Source organism: Talpa occidentalis, unplaced genomic scaffold (assembly GCF_014898055.3).
Source record: "Talpa occidentalis isolate TD23 unplaced genomic scaffold, MPIMG_talOcc4v2.1 talOcc4.3, whole genome shotgun sequence".
Taxonomy (NCBI): Eukaryota; Metazoa; Chordata; class Mammalia; order Eulipotyphla; family Talpidae; genus Talpa; species Talpa occidentalis.
In genome coordinates this window covers 117,446,181-117,472,159 of record NW_023603184.1, presented here as the reverse complement: position 1 = coordinate 117,472,159, position 25,979 = coordinate 117,446,181, and the positions used below count along the sequence as shown (strand labels likewise).

General features: G+C 35.7%; 1 protein-coding gene and 1 long non-coding RNA gene across 2 annotated transcripts in view; both read right to left on the bottom strand.

The window, feature by feature from the left end:
* LOC119255169 (MOB-like protein phocein) overlaps positions 1–1,214 on the bottom strand; it is a 9,290-nt gene extending 8,076 nt beyond the window's left edge. Inside the window, exon 1 of the mRNA XM_054699461.1 lies at positions 1,200–1,214. Within this exon, the coding sequence (XP_054555436.1) occupies positions 1,200–1,214 (15 nt within the window). The remainder of the gene's footprint in view (positions 1–1,199) is intronic.
* Positions 1,215–5,698: 4,484 nt separating this feature from the next.
* Positions 5,699–11,802, bottom strand: LOC129146561 (uncharacterized). Its single transcript, XR_008553426.1, has 3 exons — positions 11,518–11,802; positions 7,736–7,811; positions 5,699–5,744 (listed from the first exon to the last, which is right to left on the bottom strand). It is a non-coding gene; the product is annotated as an uncharacterized LOC129146561 (long non-coding RNA).
* Positions 11,803–25,979: the final 14,177 nt, after the last annotated feature.

Sequence of the window (25,979 nt, the reverse complement as noted above, 5' to 3'; positions counted from 1 at the left end):
AAAAAAATAATAATAAAGTATAGAGCAATTTCTAATTTTATAAAATTTCCATGATCTGCCACATTTTTTTTTAATTTTTTATTTTAAGATTGATTTATTCATGCATTCAAGAACTGGGGTACAGGCTAGAGGTGTGGGGGTTGAGAGGACTCACCAGAGACTGAGTGGGGAACAGAACAGGCAGAGTGACTGAAATACACTGCTGAGGGGAGCAGTGGGCAAGTCATGAGAGGTCTGCTGCACCATGTGGGTAGCTCCCGGGTCAGGGATCCAACTTGTGCTGTTTCAGCTAGGGATAGCTTCATAGGTTGCATTTTAACCCCTTGCGCCACCAGGGAGGCTCCTTCCATATATCTTGAGGCTGTTCAACAACTACATATTGAGAAGCATCCCTGAGCATAAAGGTAATTTTTAGATTCAAGACAGATATATAGATCATGTCAATTTATTTTCCTCTTGACCCCAGGAGACAGAAACTATGGAGGGGTAAATTGCCAGGGTGTAGGGAAATCCACTCACATGAAAGTGAGGAAAACAATGAATTTTAAGTTTGAAGGGCACATATTCATATCAGTCTTGGGAAATTTGCAGTAAACTTCTAAATAACCATTGGCTAATTAGAAGAATTAGAATTTCCTAGTACTTTTTTTAACCTTCCTTAAAGGATAATTTCATTAATTTTATATACATTATTAATTTCGGGGAAAAATTCAAGCTACCTCAATTTTAATGAAGTGGGAGATAAAAAGATGTTTAGCTCAATCAAGGCCCCCCCAATCTCTACAGTGTTATATGTATTTGGAGTCAGTTGCTGAACTGCTTGAAGCACAAAACCTTATTTCAGTCATCCTCTTGGGCTGCTACTTTGCCAATAAAGCTTCAATTATCACAAACCACAATTCTAGCAAAATATGGAAAGGGTCACTTTACAAAGGATTTTACTGACTTGAGGTTTTTAATTTACTCGCCTGGAGATTATTTATGCAAAATGTTCTGACAGTTCACAGATGACTTGAGCATTCAACTTTTTAAAGATTTTATAAGCTCCCCTGGATCCTACATGAGGGAGCTATCCCCTGGGTGAACATCAGAGTTTTACCCAAGGGCTGTTTTCATTTTTCAGTACTGAAAATGCCATTTCTTATTTGCCAGGGTTTGCCCCTGCTTTGTGCGCAGGCATTATAATGAGAAGGTCTCACCTTAGGATGCACCATCTTTCCCTTCCTGCCAGCCACATGCCATTCAAATACACTACACCAGGGAAAACTGCCTTGGAACAATTAAGAATATTAAAACAAAATTGTGCTTTCACCCCATCTTGTGGGGAAGTGAAACAGCTTGCCTCATTAAAGATTCAAATAGTGGCTAGTATTGTCTTGAAGCAGGCTGACGAGTTTTTGAGTCTCTAATTTAGCCAAAATGCAAATTATAATATTGCCCAAAAGGTTCAAATTGGGGCAAAGAAGGCTCATCGAGAAAACAGAAATATATACTCCATACACACAACATATAATATATATATATATATATATATATATATATATATATATATATATATACATTGCAACAGACATCGTCACTCAAAATCTCCACTCCTGTTAACCATTCAGTCTGAGCAGAGCAGAGAGCACGCCAGACTGAAAGCCTGGCTCCATTCTCTCCTTGCTGTTTAAGAAATTTACTCTCTCAGCATGATATGGAAAGCAAATATCATAGAATTACTTCATACAATTCTGATGAATCTGAAGCAAGAAAACACATGTAAAATGACTAGAATAACTGTGTGACACATAACTTGATATTTAATAAATGTTAACTACATCTTATTATGAATGTACTTTTGGTAATGGTATGAAAAAATCCCTAATGTGAAACCTTTCTTAAGAGAATAATTATTTCACAGAAACAACTACTTATCTCCACAATATGATCTCTGAGGCTAATCTAAATAACAGCACTTTTTCATCTTCTAAAAATTTTAAAACATACATGAAAGTGGAGAGAATTGCAACATTCATCGTCAAATTTGACAATCACCATCTGTATTTCACCTATACTTCCTGCCACTTCAAATTTGGATTATGTGGAAGCAGATCTCAGAAATAATATCATTTCACCCATAAATATTTCAGTATGTCTCTAAAAGTTGTGGATTTAACAAAAACATAACCACAACACTATTATCTCACTTTTAAAGTTAATAATAATTCCTTAGTATCATTAACTGTCCCATCAGTATTCAAATTTCCCCAATCTCATATGCATGTTTTTGCCCTAACAATTTATATAATCCTCTTAATGATTTTTTTCTTACAATGTATCAATAATCATTGAAGAAATCAGGTTGTTGTTTCCCTGCGGCATCTAAAGGCTAATTTTTCTGATGGCATCACTATGGTGTATTTTAATGCATTTCTCTGGTTTTATATTCTTTTTGAAAACGTAATAAATCTAGAGTCCTAATCAAACTGAAGTCTAATCTTTGTCATGACCAAATTACAGGTGATAGTGTAGAATTCCATTAGGAGGACTGCGGCTGATTTGGTGGTGGGTACTATGGTAGCAATACCTGATGGGGGCATCCTAATAGTACCTCAATTAAAAAATATTAAATAGGGCCTCCCCGGTGGTACAAGGGTTAAGACGCAACCTATGAAGCTATCCGCAGCAACTGCAGCACGAGTTCAATGCCCTGGCCAACCAGGGAGCTACCTACATGGCGCAGCAGACCTCTCCTGACTCACCCTCTGCTCCCCTCCGCAGTGTATTTCAGTCAGTCTGCCTGTTCTGCTCCCCACTCTGTCTCTGGTGAATCCTCTCACCCCCCCACACACACACCTCTGTCCTGTACCCCAGTTCTTGTATGCATAAATAAATCTTTAAAAATATATTAGATAAATAAGCAAACAGAGATGAAAAGACAGAATGCCTGATTGTAGGGATATATGAGAATTCGATATACCATCATTACAATTTCTATGTAAATCTAAGAGTATTCTAAAAGCAAAGTTCATTTCTTAAAGTGAAAAAAAAAAGGTAAACAATGCTTTCTTGTCTCTCTTTTTGTTGTGTTTACAGCTACTTGGTGGTTTTTCCCTGAACTTATGATTGCAAATGGAAATATTCTGTCATTAACTCTTAATTTGTTATCTGCAGAAAGAAAACCCTCTTTTCAAATCCTGAGGCCATGCAAAAAAGGCAGAAAAAATTGCTTCATTTCTTCCTTCTATTTATTTCAAAATATTTAATTGGTTCACTAGCATTCTGCACAAGTGGCCATTTATTTTATGTATTACTATTATTTTATGTATTTTATCATGTCTGATATATTTCAATAGATCACAGATGCTATTCCAATTGATGATCAAATTACTCCTTGGTTATAAAGAGCCTGCTCAAGTTAGAGCCTGAGTCTTTTTTTTTTTTTTTTAAGATTTATCTATTTATTTATACAAGCACTGGGTACAGTCAGAAGCGCGGGAGGGTGAGAGAATTTGCCAGAGCCAGAGCAGGGAGCAGAGCAGGCAGAAGGACCGAAGTACACTGCTGAGGGGAGCAGCGGGCGGCTGGAGAGGTCTGCGCGCCATGTGGGACCTCCTCCAGGGGCCAGGGAGCAGCCGGGGATCGAACCAGCGCTGCAGAGGCTGCGGGCAGCTTCGCAACCCAGCGCTCAACCGCTGCGCCACCGGGGAGGCCCCCTGAGTCTTTTTTGACACAAACCCAATAGCCCTTACATCTCTTCCTTTCTTTCCAAGTCATCTCCTATTTCCCGACCTAGTCCTACATTGGGGAATTAACCTTTTCTCCAAGGATCTTAGTTCCTTTAGAAGAAAATGACATTTATTTATTTTTTCATACTTATTTTTAATTGGGGTAAAACTGGTTTAGACACTTATGTGCTCCAGAGGTATAAGTTCACACCTCCTCCAATGCATGTCACTGCACCCACCACAAAGTCACCTATACTTCTCCACAGTCCATTGAGCCCCCTCGACACTTTATTCTCCAACCTCTATCAACCCCTCTGATAATCTTAATTCCACAGACACATTTGAGTGTTTGTTACCAGTTTGGTTTTCTCTGACCCTTTGTTTAGTTTTTCTATAGTCCACACATAAATGAAACCATTTTGTATTTGTCTTTCTCCTTCTGATTTCTTCTAGCAATACCCCCTCCAGTTCCACCCATCTTGTCACAATGGCATGAGTTTCATCTTTTTTTTAATCACTGAGCAGTATTCCATTGTGCACATATGCCACATCTTTTTTATCCATTCATCTCTTTGGACACTACTTAGGTTATTTCCACAACTGACTATTGTAAACAGTGCTGTAATAAACATAGGAGTGCCTATATCCCTTGAAAAAGTGTTTTTGCATTCTTTGTGTAGATACCTAGGAGTGAAATTGCTGGATCAAATGGTAGATGTATTTTTAATATTTTGAGAAACCTCCATACAGTTTTCCATAAGGGCTATACCAGTGCATTCCCAACAGTGTATGGAATTCCTTTTTTCCACATCCTTGCTAAAACTTATTGTTCCTGGAATTTTTGACATGGGCCATTCTCACATATTTAAGTCATTTCACTGTGGTTTGATTTGCATTTGAGGGAAATGACATTTAGACACCACAGTGGCAGCAAAGGGATGCTCATTGCTATGCAATTCATCATTGTTTCTATGCCTTCTTAGTGGACAGAGCTAGGAAATACTTATTTTAAACATAAAATACATCACAAGTTCATACTACAAGGTTTCTATTAACACCATTCACCTTTACTGATCTTCACCTTCATCTTCTTCTCTGATGACCAGATTTCCAGTTCTCAAGGACATCAACATATTTATACATCTGTTTTTTATCACAACACTAATCTTGGGACTTCAATATGATTACTATCTTCCCAAACACCTTGACCATAAATAAATTTTTGCTACCTTTCTTTTGTTCTTAGAGTGTATAGTTCTGGGTATACATAGTGAAATTACTATGGCTTAAATTTTTAAGAATTTATTTTTCATATGATTATGCCACCAATTTGTTACACAGTTAGGTTAATTGTTTCACTTTACCTTTGACATTTAGGATTGCATTTTATATGTAACTTTATTTTATAATTATTTAAAATATTTTCATTGCTCAACAATCATATTTACAAAAAGTACATATTCAAGCAATGCTAACTTACCTACTTGTTCCTACCTTCCCTTCAAAAAATACTTTATATTTAATAGTTTAGCATTCTATTTTTAATATCAAAAAATATATCTCCTACTTTGAAGAGGTAAACTGTGCTTACATTTATCCATCTTCTTTATTTCAGTCAATAGCTGACTGCATCACATGACTTTCCTCAATTATATTAAAACAATTGCTTATGCTACCTCAAATAATGTACTGACTATTAGACATTACCATCACTCAGTAAGAGTCAGTAATGTAATCTAATGAAAAAGCAATGCTTCAGTTTAAAACAAATGGTAAGTTTTAGAAGCATAGGTTACATCTCATGTAAGGTGACGGCAGTAAGAACAGTTTTAAAGCCATTTCTCTTACAAGTTGATTGTTACTATTAAAGTCTGGACGTATTGTACTTCTTTATATGAAAATCTGCCCAAAATTAGTATATGAATTCTCTTCCCCACGTTAGGCATTTGTAAAATATCCCATTAATTAAAATCCTGACTTACTTGTAAAGCGCTCTTGAATTCACATGTTATTTTTCTTTTTGCCAGTCCATTGCTTGTATACATTTATGAAAGAAATTTATGATGGAAAAATTTAGAGTTAGAAGAACTGAACAGAAATCTTAGCTAAGCTGCTAACTAAATGGATGGCTTTTAAGCAAGTCTCTTCACCTGTGAGAACTTTAATTTTCTTATCAGTATTATCAGTAATATCAGTAGAGTTAATTCTACCAATGCCAGAGTGTTGTTATTTGAATGCAACATGCAAACTCCATAGCACTCTGAAAATATAAAGTATAATAAAGAGGGAATTAAATGGCTGGTTTGCTAAAATCCAATCTTAAAGCTTTAATTTGTTTGTTTAAAAACGATAGCAACATCAGACTGTGAATGAGAGCTTTACAATCATCCAAGCTGCAGTCTGGAAACTGACTTTTTGCCTGAACAGAACTCAGTTATAAATATCTGTCTTTGGATTTGACATTCAATTTTGAGATGAAACGAACATGCTTCAGAATTTTAATCTAACATACAAGAGCTAAAACTCTGAAAGTAGATAAAACATTTTAGGGAAAAAAAAGGCAACTTGTTAATCTCTAGTGGCTTTTAATTCCAACAATGATTATTCTATATAGAAAATCCTTCTTCAGATAGAAACTCATTTCTGAAAAATTCATCTCCAAATCTTTTATATAATCTAAGTTGAAAAGGAACTGTTTCTATATTTTGCTAAGGAAAAATAAAATACTAAAATTAATCGTATCTTCTCTAAAAACTTTTTAAACAGGCATAAACTTAAAGAAAGAATATTATACTACATAACCTTTCAAATATCATTTAGCCAACGATAAAGCAACAGGAACAAATAGGAGATTTATGACACTTTTAAAATTCAGCTATGTTAATAGTTGCCTTTTTTACCCACTGAAGTTACCCATTTTTGCCAATGAACTCCAGGCATGATTCCATGCTGAAGAAATTTGCTTGCTTTTATTTTTTTTTTAAGATTTTTTTTATTTATACAGGAACTGGGGTATAGGCCAGATGCACGGGAGGGTGAGAGGATCCACCAGAGACAGAGCGGAGAACAGAACAGGCAGACTGACCGAAACACACTGCTGAGGGGAGCAGTAGGCGAGACAGAAGAGGTCTGCTGTGCCATGTGGGTTTCTCCCTGGCCAGCCGGGGATCGAGCTCATGCTGCAGAGACTGCAGATTGCTTCATAGTGCGATGTTTAACCTCTCGCGCCACCAGGGAGGCCCAGAAATTTGCTTGCTTTTAAACAGAAATCTGACTTGGGGAGTGCACATTGAAGGTTACACCTAAGTTCATATATAATATTTTTAAATACTGTGCATCATTTTTTAAATTCTAAACTAAGTTGTCCATTATTTTCCTCTTTCCACTTAAGTCCTGCATGCTATCAATAGTTCATATGTCTAAGTTACCAATCTTAGTCAAAAAACGCTCACTGGAGAAGAGAGGGCAAAGAAGCTTAGTAATGACAATTTTCAAACACTACAAAGGCAGCAAGAATAGTCGCCTGTTGATTTTAGTATTTACTTTATTATAATTACTTTTTTTTTCTTGATCCCTTATATGGATACTTTACATCCCTTCTAAAAATTAAACCATCTGGTATTTTTCTTTTTCTTTTGGCTTATTTCACTGAGCATGATCCCTTCCAGCTCCATCCAAGTTGCGGCGAATGCCCCGAGTTTAAATTAGTGGTGGGAATTTCATGGGGACTGTAACTGAGATGACAAAGCATTCATTATACAAAAAGGAAGAATGATGTAAAAAATATATTTAAAAAATAAAATAATATAAAATTTAAAACATAAGAAATCCAGGTAATTCTTACAAACACAATTTGGAAGTTACTAAATTTGACATACAAGTGTTGATTTCAATTTTTTTAAATAAAGGACCATGCACATTTGACTAAGTTCAAAAATTTAAAAAAAAAGCATCAAGAACAGGTCAATGATTTTTCACATATCTATCACCTAGATGTCACAATATCAAGAACTTGCCATATTTACATCATCTTGCCTTTACTGCTTTGCAGACGGCTTTTGAAGCAAATCTCAGACTTTAGGCACACTTCAGCATACATCTCTGAAAAGGACAGACATTGTCTTACATAAACACCATGCCCCATGTCATTTCCACCATAACAAAATTGACAATGGTTCCTTGATATCGTCTGTTCCCAGCTCGTAATGAAAATTTCCCCATTGCTCCAAAATAATCACCTTAGAGTAGGTATGTTCAATTTAGGACCCAAACAAAGTCTATACATTCCATTTGGTTGTTACATCTCCAAACACCTGTTTTAGCCCAGAATTGTGCTTCCTCTACTTTCCCCCTGCCACTGACATGAATTTCTGCTGTTGGAGAAAACTTCCCCTCTCTTTTAAACATGTAATTCAAATAAATTGCCTATTTAAACTTCAAAATACCATCAAGGGATCATGTGGCAGACACAGGTACAAAAATTTGGGCTTTGTTCCCACATGGTATGGAGTTATTCCTAGGAAGCAGCTGCCAACAGAAGCCTTTTGAAAGTGATTATCTGAGCAAAATGGATTGAGCCTGGTCTAAAGCACTTCCCAGTACTTTAAACCTAGTTCCCCGTGGACTGGACCAGAGATTGGACCCAGTGATAAATGTCCCCAGCAACTTCCCCCCTCTGGGAGATTGTTCCCTGCACAGAGATTTTTTAATAGACACATCCTCCCAGGATGAAATTCCTAATTCCTTTCTCCGTGTTGGATGTTGTGCAACATCTATTGTATCACCTATTTGGACTATAATTGTAGATCTGTCTCCAGCTCACTACATGTTAGATCCCAATGGGAGAGAATTTTGAATTTCCAGGGCTTAGCACAGTGCCTAGCATATAACAGTTTGTAGAATAAACAAATTAAATTAATTGATTACATGTCTCATATTCAGAATATGAAAAAGGTAAATCATTTATTTTAGAGAAGCCCTCCAGTGCATCTACAAAAAATAACAGTACGACAGAGGAACAAAGGCATGGTCAGTGATGATTCACAAAATTAAAGAGTCTACAAAGGAAACAAAGGAGAAAGATAGCGAAAGAAAGAGTCCAACAGAACAATGTACGCTTTCAACTAAGACATTTCTCTGAAATACTAAAACATAAAGCAAACCAAATTGTGGTTCATAAGAGGTCACAGATCCATCACTTTGTCTCTGCACAGGAACATCTTTGGCTGACTAGCGGATAAGCCATTTTTAGTATTAGAGTTGAGATAACAAAATTTAAATCAATGTTTAACAACCTTTATTGTTTAGAATGGCAAACCCAAATCCCTTACACTTCAGCTTAAGCACATTTTTCTTATTCCATTATGAGAGGTGAGCAGCTGGCTGCCATGTTAAGCAGATCTCTTTATATACTCTGAGACCCTCCAAATGTGCACTGCTTATTCCAATCTTTAAAATATGCAACTATCTTCACACCCTTCCTTATGCATCCTGTTGGAATGTTCCTTTATGTAATGCATCATTTTAAATCATCCATTTTTTGCTACATTTTTTAACTTTACCTCTCTCCAAACCCTTTCTGTTAGTATCGCTATATTAATTCCTTCCCCTCTCAAATTGGCATTGTGCTTTCTACATGTTAACAGAAAGGCTTATTTTAGATCGTAATGTACCTTACCTTTCAGTCCTTGTTTTGAAGTGCCCAATGATAAAATTAAATCAGTCCCAATCAGAATCATGAAACCAACCTTAAAACAGTCTCCATATGTCTTAGGAAGATTTGCCTTCCTGGAGATGTGTTGATGAATTTTTAGCACAAATTAAACCTCAAAAAATTGTTCTTCAAGTATGTCTACAAGTATTCTATAGTGTGTTCTGCTACATGCCACCTCTGATACTTTAAATTGGTAGAGCCATTTTGAAGCTGAATGATACTGATTCAAATAGCCCTCCTTAAACCTTTCAAATGTGGGAAATACTTCTGGGAGGTGAAATGACTGGTCCCGGGGAAAGAGTACAGCAAGAGTGTTTTCCACAATACGATGCAGATTGTCATAGGGTTTGTTATTCTGCTTTCATTTTCTGCTACCCAAAAGATCTCTATTGTCAAAATAAAGCTAAAACAAACGTGCCTTTTAATTTTTCCTCTGACACTAACAGTAAATAACAACACCACCACAATAGCTATCTTTTTATAGCACTGACTATGTGCTAGTACTGTTATAAATACTTTACTTGAATTAATTCATTCAATTTTTACAATACTTTAGTGAGGGAGAATTTTTTATCATCATGATGTTACAGATGAAAAAACTGAGGCCTAGGGAGTTTAAGTAGCGTGTCCAAAGTCATGCATGGTATGATTAGGATTTAAACCCAAGGCACCAGGCTCCAAGAGCCTGTGTTATTAATTATGACCTGTGTTATAAATAGTTCAGAAAATTCACCTTTGTGATACAGTGCAATTGTCTGTTAAGGTATTATGGATTTAAAAAAAAAAGGTATTACAGATTTAGTCAGTATAAATATTTCCCAAGTAATGGTTCATCGTAACAAAAATTAGAAAAAGTAATAAATATGGTTTTAAGGTGGCTATTCTTCCCACCCATGGGAAGTGATAAACTGAGCATATATGCTCTGCCTGATATTTGAAGAAAGATCTTTCTAAATCAAAAAAATATATTAAGGGCTTCCCTGGTGGCGCAAGGGGTTAAGCAACGCACTATGGAGCAATCCGCAGCCTCTGCAGCACGACCGCAAGCCAGAGAGAAACCCAAATGGTGAAGCAGACCTCCCCTGTCTCACCCGCTGCTCCCCTCAGCAGTGTATTTCATCAATCTGCCTGTTCTGTTCCCCACTCTGTCTCTAGTGAATCCTCTCACCCTCCTGCCCATCTGGCCTGTACCCCGGTTCTTGTATAAATAAAATAAATAAATCTTTAATAAATAAATATTTTTTTAAAAAGTGGTTTTAAAAAAATAAGTATATCTAAGATGAAAGAAGATCTCTTTATTTGACCTCCTGAGATCATGGAGCCACTATCAACATCTTTTTTTTTTTTTTAAGATTCTATTTATTTATTTATACAAGCACTGGGTACAGTCAGAAGCACAGGAGGGTGAGAGAATTCACCAGAGCCAGAGCAGGGAAGAGAACAGGCAGACTGATGAAACACACTGCTGAGCAGAGCAGCAGGCAGCAGAAGAGGTCTGGCTGCCATGTGGAACCCTCAGCGGCGGCCAGGGATCGAACCGGCGCTGCAGAGGCTGCAGGCGGCTTTGCAGCCCAGAGCTCAACCGCTGTGCCACCAGGGGAGGCCCCACTATCAACATCTTAGAAGCTCCTAAACTTAACTGCTCCTAAGACATCTGGACCAGGGATAGAATACGGTAATTTGAAAACCAGTTTCTTACTTAGGGCCTGAATTCTTTAATAAGGCATATAAAAATGTATGAGAGGTAGGATAAAACATGGCATTCACATATTTTTATAATCTATAGGAGCCTGGCTAGTACAGTGGTTGAAAGGGCAATCTCCAAAGATATTATCTATATTCAAATTTAGCACTAATGTTTACACAGTATATGACCATGTGCTCATTATTTAACCTATCTGTATCTCAGTTTCCTTATCTAGAAAATTGAGATAACAGTAGTCTCCACTTCACAGGTTTGTTATGAGGATAAAATAAATCATTCAAAACGCTTCAAAATATGCTTGCCACACAGTGAGCATCTGATGAATTCTAACTATTATTTCCTTATTACTGTTAAACATCTTATTAATTTCATCCCTTATAAATACATACCACAAAACTTCTATATAAATGCTGTATGCTGTTTCATTTCTTTATTGTTAACTTCGATCTCAGTCTTCTTTCTTTTATTCTCTCTGGTGAAGTCTTCCTTATCGCTCACATTTCAGAACAAACTTCCTTTCTGTGTTATGCCCTCTCTGGCTGATAGTCTCCAGAGAGGGCCTCCAACCATTCCTCTGGTTTTGTATGCTCATGTAACTATGTCTAGACGGATAATTCAACACCTTCCTGTTGAATCTGAGCTGCCTTGGGACTGGCTTTGGATCACAGAGTATGGGGAAGTACATTCCCCATTCTAGAAGTACATTCTAGAATTCTCAAGTCCATCTCTTTACTTTCTACTCTTGTAGTCATTCATTGATTATGAGAATCCAATGCCAAATCGAGATACTAGGTGGGGTAGTAGTAAGGGAAAGGACTATGGCACATTATTGACAGCCCCAGATTAGCTCCTAGCTGATGCCAGGACCAACCTTCAGCCATGTGAATGAGAAATCCTGGATGGATTGGCCCAGTCAAGCCCAGATGACTGTGGCCCTAGGCATCATCATATACCCATTGTCCTTAGACAGCTCATAGAAACATAAGAGATAATCAAATAATGCAAATATTAAATGAAATTTTTAAAATTCTGTGCAAATGAACAAGCAAAAAAATATCACAAAAGGGCAAGTCTAACACTGGGAAAAGAAATCTGTCAGAATTAGTGTTCAAAATGTATAAAGAACTATGATTAATCAATATTAAAAAGTAAATAACTCAGTACAAAGTGGGCAAGGTGATAAACAAGTCTATATAAGAAAAACTCAAATGGTTAATACCATTATTCATTAAAATTCCAAAATAACATACCTCTCAAGGAAAACAAACAGGATATTACATGCTTGGTTACTGACCCCTTTTCCTATGCTTACGCCTGAGCTTAAGATATTTTCTGAATAGGAAGGGGGGAACAGGTAGGTGATTTGGGAAGATGTGGAATATAAGCTCCCCAAACTTCAGAATATTTCCACATCAAACTTTCCAGATAAGGTTGTTTAATAGCTATTAACCTTTCAATAATGTAAGCTGACATTTTATGTAATTGCATTTTTTGCAATTACCAATTACCATGTTTTGCTGATGTTTTGTAACAACAACATCTTACCAAAGGTTGGATGCAGTTGTAAAAGGTTCTCATATATTAACTCAGAACAACCCCATGAGGTAGGTATGATAATTATCTCCATTTTCCCCATGAGTCACAAAATGATGGCGAGACCAAGGTCACCCACACATACACAACCATGAATACAGATGATAAACTCTGAATGAAAAGGTATGGTAACTCTGGAGAGAAAAAGATGAAGCAAGTACACACAGGCGCTTCAACTGTATCTATAATGTAGTGCTGGCTTAAAAAAATCACTAAGGCAAATATGTTGAGATTTAATAAAACTGATGGCAGGTGCATGGTATAAACTAGTTTGTATACTTGTCTCTACATTTAAAGTGTCTCATAATAAAAATATAAAAACAAATGAAATGTGGCATAACAGAGAACATTCCAAAAATAAATAACAAAAGAAACAATTTACATATATTTCATCAAAGTCCTTTTTTGAGAAACACATTGCTTTACAAGAGCATCTGTTGCTCTGAGTCTAGGTCCTTTATTTTGATGGGTCCTGCCTCCTTTCAGAGATTTTACAGAATAAATTATTTCTGCTACAGCAATAACATACAGTTTTTCATAACACACAAAGTAACCCAAAACACATATTAGGAACCCCAAAACACATATTATGATTAACAGGTAAATAAAATAAGTGGCAAAATATTTATAAAATATAAGTAACATATTAGTCCTTGCCTACTAAAATATGCCACAGTACAGGTAGCAGCAGGTAATATATGAAAATAAAATGCTTTCATTTTTTAAAAAATAATTATTTATATATATTTTACATCATTGTTCATTTTTGTGCAATGTTTGCTTTCTTTTCTCAGGTGTAGTCCCCACGGAATTCCCACCAATTCACATGTGCACCATCACCATAGTCTCTTGTGCTCTTCTCACCCTTGTTTTGATCCCTCGCTTCCCCTCCCTTGCAGAATGTCTCTGATTTATAGTTGCCTGTTTATTTTTATTATTATTGTTATTATGTTTTTTCCCCTGGTCCCTTATTTAGTTTCCCTATATTCCTTCTATAAGTGAAACCATCCAATATTTTCCTTCCGACTTATTACACTGAGCATAATCCCTTCTAGCTCCATTCATGTTGCTGCGAATGGCATTAGTTTATCTTTTTTGATTGGTGAATAGTTTTCCATTGTGTATTATACCACATCTTCTTGATCCAGTCATCTGTATTTGAGCATTTGGGTTGTTTCCAAATCTTACCTATTTTAAATAGTGCTGCAATAAACATGGGGGTGCTGGTATCCTTTTGAATTGATGTTTTTGTGTCCTTTGGATAGAAACCTAAGAGTGTGCCTTCACCTTTTATAGACCACTGACAGTTTTTCTTCTATGCAGAAGACAAGATATTTAACATTGATGATTTTGAATCTTGTTGATAACTTTCAAGTTATGATTAATGCCTCTGAAATATGGAAAGGTAAAATCAAGGGCAAAAAAGTCACTTTCAAGGCCTCCCTGGTGGTGCAGGCAGCTGAGCACAGCGTTGTGCAGTTGTCCGCTGCCTATGCAGTGCAGGTTCGATCCCGGCCAGCAGTGGAGATGCCCACATGGCACAGCAGACCTCTCCTGTCTCGCCCACTGCTCCCCTCAAGCAGTGTATTTCAGGCAGTCTGCCCGTTCTGTTTCCTTCTCTGTCTCTGGTGGGTCCTCTCACTCTCCCTCATATCTGGCCTGTGCCCTGGTTCTTGTATGCATGAATAAATAAATCTTTATTAAAAAAGTCATTTTCAGACCTCCCTGGTGGCGCAAAGGGTTAAGCACCGCACTATGAAGCAATCTGCAGCCTCTGCAGCGTGAGTTCGATCCCCGGCCAGTCAGAGAGCAACCCACATGGTGTAGCAGACCTCTCCTGACTCGCCCACTACTCCCCTCAGCAGTGTGCTTCAGTCAATCTGCCTGTTCTGTTCCCCACTCTGTCTCTGGTGAATCCATTCTCTTTCTCTCTCTCTCTCTCTCTCTCTCTCTCTCTCTCTCTCTCACACACACACACACACACACACACACACACACACCCCTCATCTCTGGCCTGTACCCCAGCTCTTGTCTGCATAAATAAATAAATCTTTTTAAAAAATCACTTTCTATTCAAATATAACTTCATAGGACTGCTATTCTATTCCAACATTTAAATTCCAGGATGAACAGTGTTCTAGCTACCAAGTGAGAGATTCATAGGTAGGGAAGAACAGATTAAGAAGTGCGACACACAAGGAACTCCCTCTCATGAAGAGAACCTGAGATTTCAGAAAACTCTCTTTGCTATCTTTGTATTTCTTGCCATTGAGGTATCTCCATTCCCTTTATAGCTTATTCATATTTGTATGTCTTCCTGTGTACATGCAGACACAGTAATAGCACACTTAACCAGAGTTATTAAAGTTATTAAAGTGATCTAAACTTCATGCAACATAGCCATCGTAGGAAATATAGACAAAAGGCTCAAGAACAACCAAAATACAGAGCACAGAATTCAATCTCTGTCTTCCTGAACACAGAACTAAAAAAAGTTAATCACATGTTATCTAGACTGCTACAGAGGGAAGTTGTTTAAAAAAGTGTAGGTATAACTGGAGTTATTAGTAGAAGAAGATATGGTGGGAGATAAAAATTTGTCTTAGAACTTTTGGAAAACCTAATGATCAAGAATCACCACATAGTCAATCTATCCTATCTGAATAACTCAGATATGGAACAGAATTGTCTCTAAACACATGGTAGGAAATAGAGTGATCTTAGAACATATTTTTCAGTGTGCATATATATAAGCTTTATTTATTATTATATAAAGATCATTGCTCTTTTGTAATTTAAAGTTTTCACTTTCTATATTAAACATATTTTCCATGCCATCAGATGCTACTGTACATTATCACCATTATTACATCTAGTGTCTGCCAGATATCTTAGTCCGCTACAAAGAAATTTTGGAATGATAACCAAAAGTTCTCAATAATCTAGACCCAAAACTTACATTGGGAGTCTTTTTTTTCTTTTAATTTCCATAATTTCAAAATGTCTTAAATTATTGTGTCACTGACTCAGAAGGGTCACTTATGGACTAAAAAGTACTGGAAAGTAAAGCAAACTATATATTTCCAAATATTATCTCTGTGCATTTAATTTCTTTAAAAATCAGTAGTATCAGATTCTTTTAATGCTAGTCATTGGCATTTCTCCTTTTTAAGTTATTACTTCATGTTCTTTGTTCAAGGTCCTATTTAGAATATTTTTCTCAATTTAAGAGATATCTCCTATAATACAAAATTAATAGTTTAAATTTATGTTCTAAATAGTCTTCCCCACCTAGAATTTGTTAATTTTTTGCTGGTGGAAGGTTTCAAACTAGTCATGGTTTTCAATGTTTATCCTATGCTTCTACATTTATTGCCATTCATACAAAGATCACTACCCCATGGTTATATAAATAACCCCATGAACATTTTTTATATGAACATATGCTTTTTCAATGCATGTTTAAATCTTAATATGCACATATTTGAGGTTTATGTTGGTATGAGTCATGAGAAGGAATTCTAACAATGCTTGTCCCAAAATTTGGTATCTGTGCCCAGTCAGTTAAGTACCTTGAACATTGACAAATTCTTATATCTATGTGAGTCTGTAACTGGGTTTATCATTCTGCCACCAATTAATTATAAATTGATCATTTGATGACTTCAAACATTTAAATCAATAAAATCATAAAGGGGGGCCTCCCTGGTGGTATTGGGATTAAGTCTCTGCCTCCATGGGCTGAGTTCAATCCTGGCCAGGGAGCTAATCCACATGGCACAGCAGCCCTCTCCTGTTGCATCCATTGCTCCCCTCAGCAGTGGATTTAGTAGATCTGCCTTTTCTGCTCCCCACTCTATCTCTGGTGAATCCTCTCATCCCTCATACCTCTGGCCTACACCCCAGTTCTTGTATGCATAAATAAATAAAAATAAATCTTTAAAAAATTACAAATAAAAACATAAAAACAAAAAGCAACAAATTAGAAAAAAATATTGCAGCAAATATAAGTGGTAAATGATAAAATTAATATGATAAATCATACAAGGCAACAAAAATTTGCCAAAACCCCAGGGGAGGACATGGAAGATGGGCAAAGGACACAAGGGGAAGTTTCAAAGGAGAAGAGAAATAAATGACCAGTGTATGCATGACAAAATGATTTATATCTCTCTTGTAATCACATAAATATAAGATCAAGAAATGAGAAAACACCTATTAAATGTCTCAATTAGCAAAATCTGTTTCTTCAAACAATAGTTTTTTAAGTTTTCCAATTTGAAAAGAATCTGAGGAAAGGCACAATCTTACACTTTCCAGTAGGTATATAAATAGACAGAATCACATTTTAAAATAATTTGCCAATATCTAACAAAAGTCATAAAACAGTGTATCTCCTTGTATTCAGCAGTTTTCTTCAGTCTCTAGCCTAAAAAATAATCTAAAATATAGTAAAATATTTATGTGCAAAGACATTCATCCTAATTTTATCTATTTCAAAATAGAAACTAGGTATAAATCCAATAAATAGCAAATATATAAATCATAACATAACCACAGTATTGAATTCTCTAGCTATTTAAAATTGTTATTTCCATGTGACATATGGAAAGTCTTAGCATATACTGTTAGACAAAAAAGGAAGGTGTAAAGTCTGTATATAGTTAGCGTAGAGCAAACCTCCCTTGTCTCATCCACTGCTTCTCTTAGCAGTGTATTTCAATAAACCTGCCTTTTCTGTTCTCAAAAAAAAAAAAAAAAAAGCTATTATACACAGTTGGATGTTAATCAATAAAAATAAATGTAGAAAAAATGAAGGTAGACATACATGATGATCATCTCTGAGAAGTGAGAAAATGAGTAATGATTACTTTCTTCACTCATTTCCTATTTCCAAAATACTTAACAAAATGTCTATTGTTTTTAGTGAGCTGCATGGAAATATAACTATGAGAATGGCTTGTGTTTTTAACATGGAAAAACTATGAAAAAAAAATGTGTGCGCTGTAAGAAACTAAAGAGAGAGGGAGATAATTAACACTTACATGAAGGAAGTGAATGCTAGAAAGATCCTGAAGGGATGGGGCATCAAGAGAACTTGCCTATGAGGGACAGCTTTCTTTTGACATATGTGAGAAGGACATGATGGATAGGGGCAAATACAGAAAGATGTATTTGTAGGTAACAAGGATCGAACGCTGTGGAACTCACAAATGTTCATTTCACATTCTAAATCAGGCATGAATCAAGTTCATAAACTGAGTCAAACTCATAAACATAAATGGATAGTTAGAGAACTTCAGGGCAATGAAGATTATGAACAGGAAATGGAGAGGGAGCTAACTGAAAATAGTGAAAAGAACTGTCCTGATATTTCTATTTTTTCTAAGTACATATTGAGAATATTAAATAATTTAGCTCTTGAGACCAAAGGTTGTTATGATTTTGTCTAGCAGAAAAAAGTATATTAAAATATATATGCAAGAGCTTGATTGATTACTTGATTAATTGATTCAGATATTTTGATTCATTTAACACTATTCAAGCTCTTAACCAGGTCACTAACACCTTTCACATTTGCAAATCCAGTGGCCAATGCACAGTTCTCATGTTACTTGATGTTTTATCAATATATGAAACATTTAGGAACCCCATATTCTTGAAAATCATAATTCATTTGCTTCCAGGGCATTGCTCTCCTGGGCACTTCTCCTACTGGTTAACTTTTTATGTACTCCTTTGCTAAATCCCCTTCATTTATCTGATTATAAATGTTAAAGTGCTCTGAGAGACAGTCTTTGTGCCTCTTCTTTATATTCACTCATTCAAAAGGGATCTCATCCAGTCATCTGGCTATAAATATCTTCTGTAAACTGACTATTTACATCCATACTATATTAAGCACACACATATATATGTATAGATAGAAAGACAGATATATAGATATATATTGGCAGACATAATCTTTCATCTTCAAACTCATAGAACTGCCTACTCTACTTAAATATGCATCAAATTTTCCACAAGCAAACCCCAAATTACTACTCACCCGCAAATTACTTATCCATTCAACCAAATGGAAACTCACTTCACCTGGTTATTTAGGCTAAAAATCTATGACTTCCCATTAATAGGTCTCAATCTCTTCTTGTCCTCTTGTAGTAGAATTGCAAATCCTATTTACTCTATTTTCAACACACACCAGAATGTGATCACATCTCACCACTTTCATTCTAGTACAAGTCATCATCTAGTACAATCATCTCTTACCTGGAATAACTTGATCCTCCAAGGGGCCTTCTCCTATCCCTCTCTCACACACATATACACAGTAACCACAATGATTCTTTAAAAATTTTAAGGGGCCTCTCTTGTGGCACAAGGGGCTAAGCACAGCACTGTGAAGCTATCCACAGCCTCTGCAGCATGAGTTCAATCCCTGGCCAGCCAGGGAGCTACTCACATGGTGCAGCAGACCTTTCCTGTCTTACCCAAGCTCTCCTCAGCAGTGTATTTCAGTCAATCTGCCTGTTCTGCCCCCCTCTCTGATTCTGGTGACAATCCTCTCACCCCCCCACCTCTGGCCTGTACCCCAGTTCTTATATGCACAAATAAATAAATCTTTAAAAAAATAAAATAAAATAAAAATTTTAAGTCAGGTGATATCACTCTTCTGCTCATAACTCTCTAATGATGCCCCATTTCATTCAGAGTACAAGTCAAAATCTTTATGAAAGCCTTCTAAAGCCTTCTAAAGCCAAGTGGACTGGCTCCCTGACCTTGAGTCTTCCAAGTTTTGCCTCTTCAACATGCCAAGCATCTTCTGCTTTTCAGCTTCAAGTATTTGCACTTGCCCTCCTTCTATTTGGAAACCTGGTCCCCCCAATTACTCAGGAGTTCTTCCACATTGGCCTCTAAATAGAAAGACCTTCTCAGCAAGGTCTTCCATGATTTACCTATATAAAAATTAGCAATCCATTCCCTCACCCTGCTTTATTTATTAGTGGTAAATAATAGAAACCAACAGGAACTATGTATTTTAAAAGGATGTTATTGGCATGATCAATGGGGGATGCCCAGTCTGTTTAAGGAGGAAGGTGGAGAGCAAAAAGATCTTCCTGTAGCTTAAGTTTCCATATGGAAGACACTTTCTGCATTATGTAGAACCTTCCCCCAAAAGAAGTCCAATGTTCATCCTACTCACATTTTTCCAAATGTTTTTTATCCAAGTAGTAAGACCAATAAAGTGACCAAATAAAGTAGAGATCTAATAAACTCTCAAAGTTTTTTAATATGAAATTTCAGATATATTAATGGTATCTAACCAGATATAGTATATTATACTTTGTCATTCTCTTATTTCATCTCAATTTTTACAAAACATGCACCAATGGAGTGGATGTAATTTTTGGAAGATTTTTTTTTCCCTTTTACTTCATTAGCATCAATCCCCCAAAAGTATGTTTTCCAGATTTTCTTGACGAAACATGAACATATGACTTCTCCCAGATGGTGCTTTCCAATCTTTTACACACTAAAATGAAGGTTTCACTGTGAAGAACAGTGGGCATGTCCAATTCTGTTGGAAGCAGAAGAAAAGCTCTCAATTTCAAAAATGCAAATCAACTGCTCACCTTTTAATTCAGTCTTCTGTTGAAATACTATTCTGTTAGACTTTCAATATACTATTCTATACACAATTTCTTTGTCAATTATAATCAATAAAAGCAAATAATAAAAAGTAGGTGACAAAGAACGAACACTTATCTATGATATGGCAAAATGAAGAATAGTTTCTTGAATTTATGATACATTGTTTGCCAATTCCCATCTGAACCTGTAAACTCTGCTAATGTGTATGAAAGGCAAGTTTCTCGTCTTTTCACATAATCCCTTCAACATTCACTTTTGCTTAGGAAAGCAGAATAAGTTCACTAAATTCTTCTCTTAAACTACAAGCAAATAATAAAAAGTAGCCAATATTAAAATTATCAGTTTCACTCCAAATGTAATCAGATGAAATAATTGATCTGAATCATCTACCTCTAAGACAATGATCAAGGGAACAAAAATCAAAAAGAGAAAATTCAGAAGCCAGCTACAAAGCAGTGGAAAGAAAAAGAGAGCAAAACAAAACTATTTATGTGTAGGCATTACCCTGTTTGTGTGTATTTGGATGTGTGTGTGTGTGTGAATTTGAATGTGACCATATGTGTATATTTGTGTCTGCATCAGTATGTGGGCATGTCAGCCTTAGCATGTGTGTATGTGTGTGTGTGTGTTTTGGTTTGAGCAAAACGGGTGTACATGTAAGTCCATGTGAGCAAGAGAAAGTGTGTATGAATGTGTGAGTGTGTATCAGCCTGAGCAAGAATGTGCATGTTTGTGCTTGAGCAAGCAAATGTGTTGGTGAGAGAGAGAGAGAGGCTTATATAAGTATGTGATCAACTATGAATGTGAGTCTGTGTGTGAGCATTTAACATAGGAAGATCTGGAGAGTCTTCACTTCCCTCTAGATTGTATAACTGGAACATTTTCTAAAAACTCACAAAAGCACTGTTTTATTAAAGTTTGTCTTTCTTACACATGGGCAGTTACCTCTATATATCTAAATCAAACTCATTTGAAAACTATCCTAAATGATTTAGGAGACATGAAGAATTTAGTTGATTCAAACATCACCGCTTTATTCATTAACTGAATGCAATTTTTCTTTCAGTTTAAAATAAACTGACATAATGAACTTATTTTTTTGTCATTAAATGACTAAATCAGTATTACAATGGACTAACATCTCTTGATTAAACATCACATTATTTTCAATTAGGATTTTACAGATAAATAATTTCTGAACAATCATGATTAAGTTCCTTGCCAGTGTATTAGTGTTATACATAAACATAAAATATGCCCTCGCCAAAACATTTCAACCTTTAAAACTAAGTACCATGTAGTATTTACACAGTGTGCTGGATAATAAATGTATTTCGATTCTGACAACACGCATCAGTTCAGTTCACTCTGCCTTGGTCTTCAGAGTTTCTGGGAGAAGACATAACATATGTGCGTCAGTGGAAAGGACAGAAACATTCTCATTTCAGTGCTGATCCTAATGGTCATCAGATTATTACCGCAAGATAAACCTGGAAGAACACCAAATTCATCCAGGAGAGCTGCTTGTCCACAAAGTTCCAGTTCCCAAAGACTCTCCTTCACTAAACGGAAAACAATAAAGGCAGATTCTCTTTTTTAGAACTGAGCTAATATTTCAGAGTGTTTTTTGCCAACATTTCATAGATATATGTGCATAAATACTTGCACATTTATACATACAAAAACACATAAAAATTTGTTGCACAACCTAATGTCACCTTTTCTTATTGTTCTAAATCAAATCAAGTCTAGCTCTGGGAGTCTGTTTGCCAACAGTATTTGCTTATGTCACATTCCTTCCTGCACTGACCCTCCAAGAGCACTGAGAAATTCAGCAAACTTGAAGATGAGATGTGGCTTTTCTGTCTGTTGTGATCCCTGCTTAAAGGCCGGCGTCCAAACCCCAAGGACCAGTCACAGATAGGTGGCTCTGCTCCCTCCAAACCAGTGGTAGGTCCTGGAAGCTGTAGGTGCCTAGAAGACATCACCTTCATCTCCAATACATCTACATACATCACCTGCAGGACCGATCACCTCTTACAAACGCCCTCCTTCCCCAGGGAGTGGCACAGCCCCTTACCATCCTCCCCTCCACTTCATAACCCATTTCTTTAGGTGGGAATCTTTCACTTCTTTCAAGTCTTACAAACTCATCCCCTCTTGGGCAAGCCAATTTAATGCTTCCACAGAAAATAAAACCCAAAGGTTCCTTAGTTTTCCCTTTAGGGAAGCATGTGGAATGCAAGATAACATAGACTCTTAAAAAAAAAATCTTGGCCTCCATGGAAAATACGGTGGTTACCAGAGGGAAGAAGGAGGAGGGCATAGAGGGAGTAATTCGATAGCATATTGGCAATGGAACTTTGGTGGTAGGTGAATGAATCATGCACACGTGTGGAGGTGTGAAGCTGTGCTCCTGAAATTAACACGGTTTTGTGAAAGAGTGGCAAATCATAAAATCTGATTTAAAAAATAATAATCTTAGCATCTACTTCCTAGAAGGAATGGGAAATAGGTGACGAGTTAACATCTGTCAAAATTGCTGAGATTCTATAACTGTATTTTTTACAGATTAACAATTAGACATAGTTTTAAGAATTTCCCTGGAAAAGATGGCTAGAGACAAAAGAAAAATGTACTGACCATATTTTTAAAAAATGTAACTAGCATACCTTTTATATTATGTTTCCAGATCTTTCAAACACCCTGGGAGTATGTATGTATGTAAATATAATATATAATGCATATGTACATTATAGATGCATACATATGTATGTTTATATGTCACTCAAAATTTTCCATTGATGTATTTTCCTGAACTGTAAGAACAGTTTTCATAAAAGTCTTATATTCTCCTATGATAATTATTTAAATATATTCTTTTTAGTTTACTATGTAGCTTTGGTGTGTGTTTTTTTTTTTTAATGAGAACTAACATACAAGGGATTTCATCAAGAATATCAAGTATATTTGCAAAAAGTTACACGGGGTATTCCAAAACTTTTAATCTCTTCCAGTTGTGGTTATTGTCTTTTTCTCATCTTAAATTTGTGTTTTTTTCTTCCTCACTCTTTACTCCACTCATCTATTATTTCATCATTTGCTTTCAAGCCTGTCATAGATGAATCAATTTTACTATTTTTCTGTTCTCTAACTTTAAATTCTATTCTTTAAGTACTATTAGTACTTCTTAAGTACTACTTAGTCTTCCATGACTAAGTTTAGTTTGTTATTATTACATTGTTTCAGAATTTTCTTTCTTCCAAATAGGTAGAAGTAAAGATTTCACTCAATTATTTGCAAATTTTATTTTTAAACAATAAACTATTTCATGGCTATGAACTTCTCTACAAATACATTTTTAGCTACAAATCATAACTTTGATATGCAATCTTCTTTAATTACTTTCATAAAATCCTGTAATTGTATTTTTATTTCCCCTGGAAAGGATTTAGAATATCTTTCATATGCATTCTATGAAAGACACTGAAATCCTAATGATATTATTAGCTATTGATACATCTCAATTTCTCTCTCTGGCACTCCCTCCTCTCTTTCCACCTATTTCCAGTGTTTTTAAGGTAGTAATCATGAGATGAGCATTTTGGGAATGATTAGAAAGAGGCTCGCGATGAAAATTCTTTACAGCCAACAAAGGAAGAATAGGGAATTTGGGTAGTTGGGAAAAAGATAGCGGCTGCTAAGAAAATAAATAAAGCCTGCAACACAGAATTCTGTTATTTTCACTTTCTATATCCACTGATTTGAAAACCACACATTAAACCAAAAACAATACTCTTGCTAAACGACTTCTACTTTTTGTGAGAACATTTCACACCCTCACATGCAATTCTTCAGACCATTGACAGAGATCAAACTAAGAAGCAATTTTAAGATGTCATTCCTCATCTAGACATTTTACTAAAATGTACTTTACCCATGACAGACTAAATGACAACCTGTTTCCTGTCTTGGTATATGTCAGGTAAAATAGCATTCCCAGTTCAGTCTTGACTAAAGTTCTGGCAGAATATGATTAATGAGATATTCCAAACACAAGTTCCCAGGGAAAACATCTTCTCATAATTATTATTATTCTAATGAATTGGTATTGTTCATAATTTATTAATCTGACCAAGTGACCAAATAAGATGTCTAAAAAATAAAATGCCTCTATCATACCTAAAGAGACAAAACTAAGATAACTCATTGGTGATAGCACATGCCTAAAATTCACTATGTTCTGCTATATAATACAAGGTTTCTTATAAGAAAGTAACAGCCCCCATTCTGACCCCAATCCCTCTGATTGGGGTCAGAATGGGGGCGCTGCAATTGTATGGGGAATATAACAATAAAATTTATTATCTAATAAAAAAAAAAAAAGAAAGTAACAGCAATATACTCATTATGTTTATCTTCTTAAAGAAATGGTGACTTTTAAGGAAGCTTACAGAATTCTTCTTATTTAAGTATTTAAAATTCTTGGTTTCCCACAAAAGAAAATTTCCTATATACTAGATTTCTAAAATACATAATATACTAAACTATTGAGTTAAAAAAAAATCTGGTGAACCCAGTGATTTAAAAAAGACAGTAGGAAAGAGTGGACTAACATTTTTATCCTCCTCTTCTAAGAGCATTGATCACCTGTTTTATTAACCATATATTTTTCAAGTATGAGGTCATTCCTCAGTTTATAGTTATTAAATTAATGGAGCTAAGTACATCACTTTCCTCAAAACTAGATTTTACCAAATGCAATAGACTAACATATAAAACCAATTTCTTCAGATAAAGTACTTTAAAGTTCAAGGATAGCATAAAGGTAATCATGGTGAAAATTGTAATATGTGATTCAGTATAACTGTAATTATCAGCAGAACAGAAACAAAACTTAGTGATCAGGCAGTCCTGCACTCATAGAAGACATTAAGTTATGAAGGATACTTGTGTTCTGAATGTGACCTCCACATACTGAACCTAAATTCACTAGACTTTTGAATTTTAATCTGGAACTAAGGCTGGCACGTAAATACCCTTTAGCAATAGAACAGAGTGTACCTAGATCTATCCCCTTTAGGTGAAAGACCAAAGATTCCAGATCGTTAAGCACTAAAATTTAAGTCACTGGAATGCCTTTTCCATTCTAAGGAATAATTCTCTGTCACACAAAAATGAGCACAGCAAGACAGGAATTATAGGCTTCTGAGAGTAAGCCATCCATTACATATAAGGTGTGGTACCAGTCTTGGATTTTTTATTTAAAAAAAATTAAAGAGCTATGAAGAGATTAAAGTTCTGTGAGAGATTATATAATCTTGAAGGCTGTGAGGGAAAAAGCAGGCTTCAGGTCCACACAGAAAATCTCATCTACAGGGTTCTCTCCACTTGGGAAAGGGGAGAGGTGGAAGAGCAATACAAATAGCTAAGTATTCAAGAACTCAAAATTCATGATGAATGGATAGATAACTTTGTACTGCTTGTAAAGTTCCCATAAAGAAATATTCCAATTTACTAACCTTGATTCCATAAGTGATATGAAGGAGTGAGGTAATGAGAAAGACCTACTCTTCTGCCTGGATCTTGTCCTCACAAATCAAAT